Source organism: Emydura macquarii, unplaced genomic scaffold (assembly GCF_026122565.2).
Source record: "Emydura macquarii macquarii isolate MOO-44397 ecotype Brisbane River unplaced genomic scaffold, CSIRO-AGI_Emac_v2 contig_71, whole genome shotgun sequence".
Lineage (NCBI taxonomy): Eukaryota > Metazoa > Chordata > Testudines > Chelidae > Emydura > Emydura macquarii.
This window is the reverse complement of record NW_027130208.1, coordinates 12,885,036-12,900,015: the sequence shown is the minus strand read 5'-3', so window position 1 is coordinate 12,900,015 and position 14,980 is coordinate 12,885,036. Positions and strand designations below refer to the sequence as shown.

Genomic DNA, 14,980 nt, shown 5'->3' with positions numbered 1-14,980 from the left:
AAGCTCTCCCGCACAGCCAGTTCTAGCCATGCTGGTGTGCTTCAAAAGTGCAATCTAATTTATGGGTCAGCCATCAGAAAGAGTTCTGCTCTGCTCTTTATTCACTGGGTTGTTGGGAGGAGCAGAGGAGAACATTTCTACCGGAAATTAAAAAAACAAAAGTGATTCTGCTTTGACTTGTGATCAGATGAGCCGTGCATGGATCACCCTTCCATTCCAAAAGCTAATTAGGCATATATAAACTTTGTGCAGAATCACTGAGTTCCACTGCAAATACCTCCTTCCCCCTCCTCCAATCTAACATTAGGACACCTTAATTTATATCTGCTAAATGCAAGGTGCTGAATATGATTTTCCTTAAATTAGAAAGATTACTGAGCATCCTCTCTCAATTCTGGGCACCAGAGACATCAAATTCAGTGTCACCTGAGTCCTCACTAAGAATCAAACTAAAATAAATCCTTTGGCTTATTTAGAGATGTCAAAACATCTCATTATAATGCTTCAGAAAACTGGACTGGTGTATTTGATGTAGTGACACAACCAGCTTCACAGAATAAATTGCTTCTTTGATTTACCTTCTGTCTTTTCCTAAGATCTGGAAATTCAACTTATTTAGAATATAAACCCTGACACACAATATCCTATTTCCAGAAAAAAAAAGAAGCCGTTTTGTTCTCTGCATACTGGTGCAATAATGTGGCTGTACAAGTGTAACACAAAATAAGAAGAGGAACTACAAAAAAAGCCACACTGCTAGATGGGACAGCTACAGAATGTCACCATTTCAGGCTGACTACTGGTTTGAATTTTGAACTAAAAAATGTGGAGTGAAACTTGGCCAAAGCTGTTGAAATTCACCTGAGTTTGGATGGAAACCTTGAGGAATCACTGAGTTTTGCCCATAGAATTGTAGAACTGGAAGGGACCTCAAGAGGTCTTTAGTCTAGTCCCCTGCACTCCAGGCAAGACCAAGCATTATCTAGATCATCCCTGACAGATGTCTGTCCAGCTTGCTCTTAAAAATCTCCAATGATGGAGATTCCACAGCCTCCCTAAGCAATTTATTGCAGTGTTTAACCACCTTGGCAGTTAGGAAGTTTTTTCCTAATGTCCAACCTAAACCGCCCTTGCTTCAATTTAAGCCCATTGTCTTTTGTACTATCCTCAGAAACTAACAAGAACAATTTGTCTCCTTCTTCCTTGTAACAACCAGTGTGGTCTCAGTCCCACTGACAGCAATTCCAGGTCTCAGGGCAGAACAGTCAGCAGCCTCCCTAGAAAGGGATGGGTGAGGTTCGAAAATTCACCAATTCTGCCAGTGGGGTTCTTATGGAGCTCTGCCTGGAGTTTAAATATCTTTCCTTTTGGCACAGATAGGAATCTCTGGAGGTGAATGCCCTGTACTAATAGTCCTAATGGATAATAGAACAAGCCCTCTACATACTGACTTTGTATCTATTTTTGAAAGTTCCTACATAGTTATAATGGGCTATGTAACTGTGTACAGCATTTCTCCTGCTTGGGTCAGGAGAGCCATGCAAACAATGCAAAAGTCTCTTGGATTTTGATTGTACTCCAAACTCTAAACTCAACTCTGGATTCACGGATAGGTTCACTTTACCCAAAACTCAATGTGAAAATCCCAGAGGAGTTGAATCCGATGAGTTCATCACAGGCCTGTGTCAAGAGGCAAATACAGATAAATAACCATTCTTATGTGCCCACGCTAAGAAGTTACCCACTTTGTATCCTTTCACTTCTGATTCATTATCCAGTGCTTTTACTTGATCCCAGTTCAGTATAATCTTGGAGTCAGATGAATTCCATATGATGTTTCCAGGGGGTTGACTTGGCGCTATATTAAAATATACAAAGTATTATATTGTTAAGTAGCAATGTTTTCTAGCTTAATCCATCTAAACACTTATATGGCTACTACCCCATAGTAGCTGAACATATACAGAATCCTAATGCTTTGCTAAGTTAATGAGCTGTTGCACCGAGGTGTGTCTTCAAGGTCAGAGAAGGTCTTACACAACACAGAGGTGTAAATAAAAAGGGATTTAGTTAGTTGCTCAACGTGACTATGACCAGAGATAGCCATCTTGAATGATGATATGAATATTTAACTTTCCTGTACAGCAATGGTGTCAGAAGAGTTGTTAAAAAAATAACACCACAACACGACCACAAAGCTCTTGCAGGAAGAACATCTCACAGCACCTTCAAATTAGAGAGATCTTGAAAATGTCAACAAGGAAAGTGCTTGTTGGCATCCTACCAATGTTAGACCATGATCTATAACAATGAATACTCACGTGGCTTTTTGGTAGTGACATTGACTGTAGCACTGGAGGGTCCTGTCCCTGCAGTGTTGTATGCCTTGACGGCTAAATGGTATAATGCACTGCCTTTCAAATTAGTGATTTTTGTAGATGTTCGATTACCAATAGTTCTGATTTTTCTAGCATTTTCTTCCTTATCTTCATGTCTCCAACATCTAACCTGAACAAACAGAATATGTACATTTACCTACTTAACTCAGTGTAATTGGGCCTATCTCTGTGGTTAACGTGACCTTAACTATTGTCAAATGGAAAAGGGCCACTCATCATCCTGGAAGTTTGAATCTTATTAAGACAGTGTTCCAGCTCCTCTCTGTAAACTTTGCCATTCTCTCCATCTTAGAGAAGACCACAACAACTGGAAATACTGACTTCTGTTCATAAACCCAGAGGTCAGTGCTTCTGACCTGCAGTGGACTCTGAGATGGAGAAAATGAAACAATTTATAGACTTCAATTTTCCACTGAACGGCACTTATTGTGGGATACTGTGGTCTCCACAAGTCCCTAGGGAAGGCAGATTTCCCCTACCAGACTGTTACCCATTTTCACCATGGATTACATATATATTTTCCTTTGTACCTTAAAAAGAGACAGCCGAGTGTACGGGGGGAGGGGAAGGGGCAATCATCAGCCAGCAGATGCATGTGCAAGAAGCAGTGTTTAGGTGACCTTCAATTATTATGTTGCTATGATCTTCTCATTGAACAGTATTAAGTCTGTTCCAGCCTGATATTACATTTTATTCTCATACCTCATACCCCTGTATCCTTCCTTTACTCCGATTCTCCTGTGGAGAGGCCCAATAAACTTCAATGTCTGAAGCAGAAAGGCTTTTGGCAAAGACGCTGGTTGGAGCTCTGGTGGGTTCTAAATGTATAATAGGGGGAAAAAAAGATCTCAATGTAGGTTCTATGCCCAACTTTGCTACAAACTTCAGGGTTACTCCTCACTATGCAAGAGTGGAGTTAGGCAGCTAAAAAGAATGCTTCAGGTTCAAAATGGTGACCTGCCAGGCCTAGGCAAGATTTCACTATGCCAATATGTTACAAATAATCAGATGTCATTGCTCCACTTAAACAAGGACACCATGTATTGGTATTCGGACAAGAGGAAACATTTTCTAATCAGTGGACGTTAATTCATGTTAAATCTCAGTTGAATTCTTTCAAGATTACATATTACATTCCTACTAATATCAAAAGATTGCACACTGATTAATGCTATTTTAATGACTATCAAAAGAATTAGTTGTGACTCACCATTTATTGTAAATCTGAGTGAGGATTAGATATCAGTGGATATGCCAATGTGAACACTAAACCCTTCCAAAAACAGATAGCATGCCGCATGCATCAGATTTCAAGACAATGCAAAAGGAGGAAGTGCAATGTGCAGCATACTGTACCTTCCTCCGCAGAATAGACGACTGTCATGGGACTAAAAGACCCTTCCCCTTTATTGTTGTACACTCCTACTTTAACTTCATAGGGAGAGAAGGGTGGCAAGCTCTCATTTCGAAACACGTATCTGGAGGCATCAGAAGAAGCTACGACAGTCTGCATCCAGCTTATTGTGCCAAAGGGTCGGAATGCCACCACGTAACCAAAGCCACCCCCATTCTGTAATTCTTCAGGCACGGTCTATAAGATCATACATAGAATAATCAATAGTGTCAGGTGTAGGATACATTTATTTCTCCTTCTTGCATGCTTTCCATTGTTGGTTTGCTTGCTTTAAGAAACCCCATCATAAATGGCATATTCAAAACAGGAAACAACTGTAGTTCTACATAATGAGTAGCTAATAATTAGGCCATAGCATCTAATAGCCAGAGATCTGCAAGGCAGCTCCTCAAATTCATACAGAAATTCCTGTATAAAATATTCTGAGCCACATCCGACCAGCAGACACAACTGTCTTCCTATCTTAGGGTTGTCTATAGCACCTATCACGGTAGCATATCCCAGGTAAATTAGATCCGCAAAGCAGCTCCCATTTATCTTCAGTGAGTACCTCACCTACACATCTAAGTTCACACGTGGCTCCATCATTTCTATAAACTGACATAAACCATGTGTATTTAATATTCAGATCTCTGACTTTATAACCATCAAAGGCATACGCTGGTGTGCAGTTTCCAAATGTCTGGTCATGGTAAGCAGCTTGTTTTCAGGCAACAAGCATAACACATTAATAGCTGTAAAATAGCAGTGAGTGACATGTCGTAAAAGCGACGGAGAATAGCAGGCAAATGATGTATTGTGTCTAGAAAAAGAGATTTGTCCCCTTCAGGTGACTTTTGTACATGCTGCAATTGCCTAGCCTCATATTTTTAACCTTAGAAAAGGAACATAAGAAATAAAAGCCTCAAGTCAGTAAAACCATCCCTATCTAGGATAGTACTAAATTATGTACTTCAGTCTCACTGAAGTCAATGGGTCTTAAGTGTGTGCTTAAATGCTTTTTCTGAGTGTCCGGGTAAAAAAAAGTAACTTTACATGAGTGCTCTATAATCAAAGAAAAGAAAATGTCTGTCTGCTGATCATTTTAGAGGAGCCTAGATTAAGATACTTACAAAGCATGATTCAAAATCATGGCTGATGTTTTTGACATCTCTCTAACACTTAAAAAACCAAACCATATATTGAGTGTCTTTAAGGGATTCAGTGAAACTAATTAGTCCAAGGGAGGATAAGGTTCAATATACTCAGCCTTGCAGTGAGGATAAAAACACATTTACAGATTTTTAATAATCTTAAAAAATACCTCTGGTGACTCACAGTAGCCAGGGTACCCAAAGTAGTGGTGTGTGTGGGCAGTATCAAATATAGCGATGCTACTGCCTAGGAAAAGGCTCTCACACTCCCAGTTAATGGCTAGTTTAACTCACTCCATCGTACCACAATATGAAAATAAGAGCAGACAAAACAACAAATGTTTCATCCCCAGTTGCCTTCAGTAATTTTTTATCTGAGTTTTCTTCTTCTCTAGGCTTTGTGATAGACTGAAATCAACCACTAATGCAAGTTTTATGTGATGCACCATTATTAGATCTACCTTCAGATCATACAGGGATCTAGGGAGCAAGAGCTTAAATCCTGGTGCTAATCACCCACAACTCATCAAGCAAATCAACACCTCTCAGGATTTGGTGTCTTGAAACCTATTTTATGCACCAAGGTTAATCCTCTGTACGGTGGCTGGCCTGAGTAGCCAGATCAGGTGATGGGCAGTGTGCAGAGAAGCAAGAGTGGAGGAATCCTGCCCCTTCAGGCCATGGAGCTGTGTCCTGGGGTAGAGGACAAAAGGATCCTTCCTTTCTCTCCAACCCCTAGCCCATCCCATCCATGCTGTGTGATTATCTGTGCTGATGTGCAAGGGTCATCATGGAACTGAGCTCACTGCCACACATCCTGCACAGCCCACCCACAGCCACTCCTCTCTTTGCATAACAAATCTGCATTGGCTCTACTGCTTGGAGAGCCTCCATGGGCATGGAAGAACAGGCTGGATTTTAGTTTAATTGACTCAAAGGCATGAACCTTTTCAATAAAGGACCCGGTCTTGTTCTCACACTGGTGTAAGTCAGGAGTAAGCACTGACAAATGAAAATACACTGGGGTAAAATCAGTGGGAGTAGATCAGAACCAGTTATGTGCTGCACCCTGTAAAGCAGATGAATTAATTCCTCCATTGGTTTATAATTCATTTACCTCCCAGGTAATGACCAGCTCTGACTTGCTCCCTCCGCCTCCGCTGACGTTAGCTGGGGTGACTTCAGGAACTGTGTAAAAGAAATGTTACAGTAGGTAGCACTGAAAAAACAAGCAAATCATTTTGAAGCTAGAAGGGCCTTTTTGATTCATTTTAAACAGAGAAAGAAAGCGACATGCATAGCACCGGCATCTTGTGACTTTCCCCTATTTGGGACCATGAGCCCAGCTACCAAATGGAGCGCAGGGAATGGATACATTTTATTTTTTGCAAGTGAGATGGACAAAGAGCATGTCTATTATCCATTTATCTAGTTAACTGCTTGTTTTAAATATTTATTTCCCATAGAACAAGGTCCATTTATTTATTTTCACAATATCGATCCCTGCTCTTTAATTTAGAGCCAAATCCTGCAGTCAGTCGGGGTTTTGCCTGGGTTGAGACAGAGCAAGGACTACAAGATTGGGCACTTAAGGAATAGTTCTAGTGATAATTGCCTGGGGTGGTATTGCCAGTGCTGCTCCCCCTTACGTCAGGTCAAAGGGCCAGAGCAGCATAAAGGGCTCTGAAAGCCCCTGGGCACAGACATTGCAGAAGGCTGCCTTCGCAGGACCTCCTCCGGAGCACTAGTTTAAGAGGTATCAGGGAGTGCTGGTGGTTTGGGGCTTGTCAGGAGCGGGGCCCAGCACACAGTGCTGCAGTGATTCTGGGCAGTACCGTGGCCCATAGGACAACCTGGGGAGGCTGCAGTCACTAGGGTGAGTTGAAATTTTTTGGACATCTTTTTCTTTTGGAAATGCTGTTATGTCCGGACCGCAATGTTTCATGGAAACCTATTGGTTTCAATGACAATTTCAAGCCCCACCCTAGAGTAGCCAAAAACCTAGTGGTTAGGGTTGTCTTCTAGGATGTGGGAAACCCAAGTTCAAGTCTTTGTTCCCACACTTTGTTTGAGTGCCCTAACCACCAGCCCATTGGCTATTCTGACGTGTGGACGGCTCTCTGTCTCTTGCGTTTCTTTGTGAAAAAGCTTTCAAAAGGTCTCATTTTTGCTCCAGCTCAGAATGAAAACAAACCTCGAATTGTTTTGCGAAACAGAATGGATGTTTTCTGGCCAGCCCTCACCATAACTCTGATAGTCCCCCCCAGAGCTGTCTGAACATGGAGGCAGCCCAGGATCAAAAGAGCGTTGTGATGACTTAAAGCTATCTTAGCCTCTCCTCTGTCGCCGTGCTGCAAATTCTGTGCTGTGCCTCTTAAACTACGTCTACACTGCACACCACTAGTGGCTACATGTCGTGTGCGTGAAGCTAGACACCCCTGTGAAAAGCAAGCTGTCTCCACACTGTTATGTGTCGCTACCGTGAAAAGCTCTGGCAGGGAGGAGCCTTTCACCACTGCTGAAGTCTTTCACTGCAGCAGTGAAAGACTCTGGCAGCTCCCTGTGGCAGGGAAAGGCTCCAGCAGTGGGGAGCTGTCAGAGCCTCTTCCCGCTGCCTTCCTCCTGCTAGAGCCTTTCCCTGTGACAGGGACATTTTCAGCAGTGTAGTGTCCCGCTCGCAGAGTGCTGTGTAGGGTACATACCTTAAGGGTTCAGGTGTATCTTTACTCGCCTACCCAATATTTCAGCCTACACCGCTGTTTATACCCATGATGGGAGGGCATGAAATGTCTATACTCTACACTCTGCCATAAGGAGTGTGAAGTGTAGATTTACCCTGAGAGGAGTAAATCTGTAGAAAAAAGTAAGCATACTGTACTCTACACTCTAGAGGGTTTCCTCCACGCATGTGTGGGACAACACATGAATTGCTAGACAAGTTCACATCACTGATCCATAGTACCTTCAGAGGGAGCTGAATTCGCCTCTCCTCAAATACCCTTTGTCAGCTGGGCTGTATAGACATGAGTGAGTGGGGGAGGTCTTCCTAGTCATATACTTCTGGAAAGCATGGGAAAAAAGCCCATCTTGGGCCTCATTTCTATTAATTCTATTCCACTCCATTTGTGTGTGCTCTTTGGGAATGTTATACCGTGAGGCAGAAGAGAAATTAGATAATATAACCATCATATAGAAAATACTTCTTAACCTTTTCCTAGGTAACCTACTGCTCATGGCAAGGAGCTCTCTTAGCAGGACTTTATTGGGCTTCCTTCCTACTACTTACGAGCCTCTTCAGTTCTTCTTTTTTCTGATGGTCTGCTTGGTTCCCCAATCCCAATGAGGTTGGCTGCAACTGCTCGGAATTCATACTCAACCCAAGGGTTTAAACCCACTACCGTGCCAGTGAATGTCTTGCCATCAATGATATCTGGAACTGAAATATATCCACAGGTTAGGAGAGTGAGAGTTGGACACTAAGAGCAATTACACTTATTCAGTCACTGAGTAACAGTAGCCTCTTGATCTATAGCCTTGAAGAGGTTAAACAATGGAAGATCACCTTGAGAGTGGTGTGATTAAAGACCACAGATCTGGGCCCTTTGTGTATTTTCCCATTTTGTCAACTCTTCATATGGGGAGGCAAAGCAGGCTGTTAACAATATGCAGGCATCAAGGAAATCTATGCTTTAGAAATAGACTTTTCATCCTCACAGAAACACCACAGTATCCTGATAGGGTCACTTTAAAATGTAACACAACTTAGGCCTGCTCTACACACAGTTTTTGTACCATATAATTATTTTGTTTAGGTGGCTATTGCTTTAACTAATAGAGATATACTGGTACAATCCCTCCTGGAGATGCAGTTGCACTGGTAAGAAGATGCCTTACAGAATTATAGCTTATTTCTTTTCCCATGCAGCAATAGGTATACTGGAATAAGCATATTTATGTCAGTAACTCTGTTCATTCTAGGGAGGCTATATAGTTTTCACTATATTGGTTTAGTTAAAAGAGAACATCTGTAGAAAAGGCTTTACACACATACTGCAGCATTCTAAACTTTTTGCCCACAACAGTTGAGACAATATTTATAAATTGTGTCTTTCAAAACAGCTGCATCAAATTAACACACTTAAGAATGAGCAAATATACAGTGGTATTTTGTTCTTCCTGTGTTGGGAAAGAGACGGTACTCCAGATGACACTGTCTGTCACCTGAAAGATGTCTTTACAATACAATTGTTGTTGTCATAGTTGTACAAGCCAGCATAGCAGTGTGCAATACTTGAAAGAACAGAGCAAAATCTTTCCTCAAAAATACAGTGCATAAAAACTGATGAGAAAAACTGTTGAGTAATACCATTGAAATACCATGAAATGCATTAAGAAAGACCAAATGTATTGCTGTTAGAGCTGGATAAGAAGTGGTTTTCCCATCCCTTGAAACTTTTTAAGCTTTCAGCAATTTTTCCCATTCTACATTGGGACAAACCCAAGACCTTCTGAAGTTTTTCTGTGAAAAATGAGAGAGACCCATCCCATAATAGCCAGGTGGTCAGGGCACTCACCTGGGATGTGGGAGACCCAGGTGAGAATGCCTGATTTAGACCAGGAAATTGAACCTGGGTCTTCTATATGTCAGGTAAGTGCCCTCATCACCAGACTACTGGCTATGCTGGTGGGGTGGGTGGTAGGGTTACCACCTGGCTGGTATTTGACTGGCCTGGCCAGTTTTTTATGGATTTGCCAGTTGCTAGAAAAATTATTTAATCTGATGGAGTTTTCTTTTCTGGGGGTCTAAAGATTTGCATTATTATCACAATAAACTGGGATATCTAATGTTAAAAGTTTCTGTGTCCAGCTTTCTCACTTTCACAGTTTAAGTGATAACAGATCAAAACTGTTGAAAACACAGCAGCTGTCTGCCCCTCAACACACAAGTGCATTGCATGTTTATGAGAGTCATGTAAGAATGAGGAGATGTGCGATGTTATTAATTTTATCTATGTGTTATCTCTTTGCATTCTCTAAATGGCTGTTGAAGGGGTGGCGTTACAGAATTGCTTTGTCGCTGGGGGGTTGGGGTTGCAGTGGGCTTGCCTTGTGAGGAGTGTGTGTCTGTGTGTGCTGGTTTTTTTGCATTTCAAGCGTAGTAACTTTAGTGGGTCGGCACATATCTGTCTGTCTGTCTGTCTCTCCCTCCCAGGTCTAGGAACATTTCCTGATAAAATTTTTATCTAAACTGGTAGGTTCCTGGAAAAAAGTTTCAGTTTAGCTGAATTGGCATTGTCAGGTTTTGGTGATAAATTCCAAAAAAAGGTTTTGGTGATAAATTCCCAGCTAGCTGTAATCACTTTGCTGGAGACAGGAGTTATTCTGGCCGCATAACTAACTTTAGTCATACTGCATGTGTTTGTACTGACGGATCAGTTTTTACATCTAAAGAACCCTTTCACGGCCCTCTTTACTTACTACTGAGGTCTGCATTTACCTGTGTTCACTGCTTGCCATCCCACAGAAAATGGGGTCCTTGCTTGAATGACGTACATAGTAATGGGGCTGTGATTATCCGCTCCTGGTCTCCAGGATAACTGAGCTGTAGTGTCTGTGATTTCATCTATTGTCACAGCTTCAGGTGGGCCTGGTGGACCTGTTACAAAATATTGAAATATACAAAACAGTTCAACTCCCATCAATGAGATGAAATAATATAGCAAGTTAAGGAAGGAATGTTCTGTTCTTCATTTAGGATTCAGTAACAGGCAGCTCAGCCTTAGAATGGTATGGCTCTATGGTTTTTGCCTCTAGCATCTAGAACTAGAGCAGCCCTAGCTGTTTTGCCACCCAGAATGGAAAATCTTTTTGGCGCATACCCCCTCGCAGTAGTGGAGCAAAAAAAACCAAAAAACACCACAACCTCCCCCAAAACAAACAAAAACCCCACAACGTCTGATCAAAACAAAAGCTGGTCAATCAAAGCAGAGCAAAACCGCTGGCTAATCAGGGTGGAGCGAAAACAGCCAGTCAGTCAGAGCAGAGGAGAAAAGATGCATCCAGCGGTGTGGTGGTGCCCCAAGGAAGTTGGTGCTGAGGGTGACCATCCAGTTCACCTAGACCTGTCCATGACCTTACTGGCAGATCAGCAGTGCAGCTCAGCAGGATGGATGGAAAGAAGTGCTCCAGTTGAAGTAGACTTTACAGCCGAGAATTTAATTAGCAAAACACATAAGAATGTGCTTAAGGGCTTTCTAGAAGACTTAAACTCATGCTTAAATGCTTTGCAGAATCAGGGCCTTAAAGCGATAATATATATATAGGTCAGTCATTTCACTCTAGTAGTAATCCAAGGCAATTAGTTTAGTATTTGTACAGACCTCTGTGTGAAACAGCTGTTATCCGAAAGCAGTCAATAGCAATGGCCTGAAAAGTATTAAACCACAGAACCAAACATCCAAAAGAAAAAACACAAAAGTTTGATCTCCTAATTCCAAGAGCTCAGACTCTTCCTCTTCACTAATTACTGAAGCTTGAAAATCTTTGCTTGATAACCACTCGGGTTTCCTCTGGTAATAAAACAGACAATTTTTCTGCAAACTCAAACCATGATTTGGATGGGTCTAGAGTGTATGTGCATAGGAAAGATCAAAGGTCCCAAACTTTTGATTTCCTTCTATAAAGTAGGGAAGCAGGAGTATCATGCAGATAACGACCTATTTAAAATCTGGTTAGGAGAAGGCTTTATTAGAGCTGGTTGAAAATTTTAAAACTGCAATGAAATTTCAAAATTCTAAAATAAAAAAAAATCACACTGAGTTCTCACAATTCTCCTCCCCTTCACCCACCTCCCTTTTACTAACTCTAAGGTTGGTGGATATGTTTCAAATTTCCAAAGATTCCAAAGAAAAAATTTCAAAAGTATTTTTTCAAATTTTGGCAGAAAATAACTTACAAGATTTTCCAGTTTTTAAATCTAGATTATTTACACCCACACTACACTGAATCAGGCCTCTCACCTAGCGCCTTAGTCAAATATCTAATATAACATCATTCTAGATTACCTGCTGTAAGACTTGCTTTGTTTGTAGCCTGGTCAAGTGTCTTACAAACTAGACAACCAACTCTTCCCAATCACAAACTTTGAAGCAACTGTTGTGATACTTTTTACTTCCAAAACTCTGGAAGAATATACATAGGTGCTGGAACTAGGGATGTGAAGTTTTTCCGCACCCCCGGGCTTGAAGTGGTTTCCTTTATTCAGGTTTCACCGGTTGGTTCCAATGGCTTTAAGCACTCTCATTATAAAAATTGTTCCAGCACCCCTGAGAATATAATTCTCTCTAGACCAGATGGAATCTGATAACGTCCTACAAGGTCTTCAATACTATACTAATTAAATCTACTGAAAACTAGAGACAAAGGGCGAGTAATAAAAAATTAAATGAAGATACTGATCCATCAGCACTTCAGTAATGTGTGCCTATTCTAGCTGCCAGCACACATAGACGAGAGACAATATCATTGCATGTCTTCAGAATGAGTGGAACTTCAAGCCTGTGACAGGTGGCTTATTTGTTATTTATATAATGCCACAGGTATGCTTGTTCAGTATTATCTTGTCAGTATTTTCTTCCTCTGACATAAGGTACCTAATTTATTTGAATTCTAGATTCTCTCTCTCCATGCCCATCACCACAGTATCCTAGTGCCTCTCTCCACAGAAAAAATTCTTGTATGTCCCTGTAAGGGAATAGAATAGAAAAAAATATCTTACAGTTTTATATTCTCATCCATAACCATACTATCTGAGTGTCTTCCTTGAAAATTGGCAGCTATAGTGAAGTTCTTAGTAGACTTCATGGTGTCCCTGGCTTACCTCCTTTTTGGGGGTCAAACTATGGGTTGGTGTTTTTTGTTTTATTTTTTTGTTATGGGTTTGCTTGTTTTTTTTGTGGGAGAGCCAGGCAGGGGTGTCTGTGTGGTAAACGTCATTCTGCCTATTATGCAAAGGCAAAAAATATGAATGAAACTTCAGTGTAGTGAGAAAGAAACTCTTCTAGACAAAGCACAAGACTCTGTGAGCATTCAAGAAGGTCTTGAAAGAGCCACTATTCTTGCCCATGCAGGCTGCTATCTTTTTGGGAGGTAGACTCTGTGACATGAATATGGAAGGGCAGAAAGTAGCTGAAGCCATGATCCCACTGCTTCTGTGACAAGAGCATACTTCATAACCTTCTGAAAGGTGGTTCAGTGGTTGCATTCTTCTGGAAGATATTTGGATCTTCACAGCATGAAGGATGGCAGATCTTGAACATGGGGAGGGGGTGCAGGTCTCCAGATGGCACTGGCCAACTGGCAGCTCACTGGAAGGGGATTAGCAGAGCTCTAGCTCACTCACGGTTCTGCCCACAGAGTTCCCACTTGGGGGAGATGTCTGGCCTCATGGATTGGCTCAGATGTACTATTTAAGCCAGCAGAAGGCACAGCAAGTTACTTGCACAACTAGGTGAATCCTTGGCTGGCTGCCGATTTGGACCCTTCCTACATGCATGCCTCCTAAGCCCTGCCTATTCCTGGTTCCTGTCCTCCATATCTCAGATCTTCCTCCACACTTGGTTCCTGTTTTCCTACCTTGCTCCAACTTTCTGCTCTTTTGCTTTATCCACAACTCTGACTTTGGCTTCGACCCTTGGCTTGACTCCTGCTTCTGGTTCCTGGATCCTGAATGTGACCACTAGGTCTGACCACTCATGCCCCGATCATCACAAACAGCTCCCTTTGTGGTGGCATGACTCCACATCAATCTCTGGTAATTAGAGCTGGGCAAATAACCACTTTGTCAGTTTGGTAGCAGTTAAAGAAAAAAACAACTGGTTTGGGTCGAACTGAATGAGAAATATTTTGGTGGATAAAAAAAGTCTGTTTCAGACCAGAGCTTTGAACCTGAATCTCCCACATCACAGGTGAGTACCCTAATCACTGTGCTAAAGGTTATGAGATGAGGAATAACATCGCCACATCGTCCTGTCCTTCTCTGTCTGTTTCATGATAGGCCAAAACTATTGGTGTCAATTTACAGTTACAGGTCAGCCTGAAACGGCTTTATTATTTTGTGTCAAACGATTAGTCTGAAAAACTTTGCCCATCTCTACTAGTAAGGATGGCCCTCATTATGCATCGCAATGGTGCAGTGGGCATATAGTCAGCCTTATGATGGATATGGAAGCTGAGGTACAGAGAACATAAATGACTACTCCTAAGGGTCAATGATAGAGCCAAAAGTGAAGCTTGGGAGCTGTGGCTCCCAGCCATGCACTCTAATATTTAATTAACACTTTTATCTGCACTTGTGGCATACATAAACTCTTATCAACAAGTCACCCACTTTCTGTTCCTTCACCCATCCTAACACTGAAAGTTCCCCTAGTTTCCTTGGCCTGTTTTTCTCCCTCCACTTATATGTTTGAATGATTTCTGTATTTTGGTAAGATTGGTACAATTAGCAACAAAAATGTCACTACTTTTCAGTTTAGGAAGCAGAATCAATAAGAGTGTGCAGAGTATAGGAAAAGGTTCAGACTGGTGTTTTTTTGCGGTGGCAAGGTCACTATTTCTGCTATTGTTGTGGTCACTTTGCTGTGAGAATCATGTTCTTGTTGACTGCTTAGAAAGCTGATTTACAGGAAGTTACCTAACATGTTCCCATCAGTGGACAGTTTTGAAATGTTTATGTAAAAATATTTATCTGACACAACAAGGACAAAAAATATGAAACAGCAACGTAATTGGAGTACCTGACGTTTTTGGGGATATGGGGGAGCAGCTTTCTTATTGGACAGGGGATGTCGGGTATAGCAATTAATGAGTTTTTGCTTCACACATACCCTCACAGATAATGATTTGATGAGCTGGTCATTTCATCAACACTGTCATCAGCATGTGTTGGTAGATTCATGAGGAGAAAGAATGAATGTTACAGTCATTCTTCCAATAGGTGTGGCTTTTCTCAAGTATTTTGCTAATTTAATAAA

General features: G+C 41.6%; 1 protein-coding gene across 1 annotated transcript in view; it reads right to left on the bottom strand.

The window, feature by feature from the left end:
• The window catches only part of CNTN4 (contactin 4), a 353,853-nt gene that overhangs the window by 39,799 nt on the left and 299,074 nt on the right, over nucleotides 1-14,980 (bottom strand). The window contains exons 15-21 of the mRNA XM_067542713.1: nucleotides 10,444-10,602; nucleotides 8,233-8,382; nucleotides 6,064-6,134; nucleotides 3,756-3,990; nucleotides 3,102-3,217; nucleotides 2,322-2,508; nucleotides 1,746-1,858 (exon numbers count right to left, since the gene is read on the bottom strand). Of these exons, the coding sequence (XP_067398814.1) occupies nucleotides 1,746-1,858; nucleotides 2,322-2,508; nucleotides 3,102-3,217; nucleotides 3,756-3,990; nucleotides 6,064-6,134; nucleotides 8,233-8,382; nucleotides 10,444-10,602 (1,031 nt within the window). The remainder of the gene's footprint in view (nucleotides 1-1,745; nucleotides 1,859-2,321; nucleotides 2,509-3,101; nucleotides 3,218-3,755; nucleotides 3,991-6,063; nucleotides 6,135-8,232; nucleotides 8,383-10,443; nucleotides 10,603-14,980) is intronic.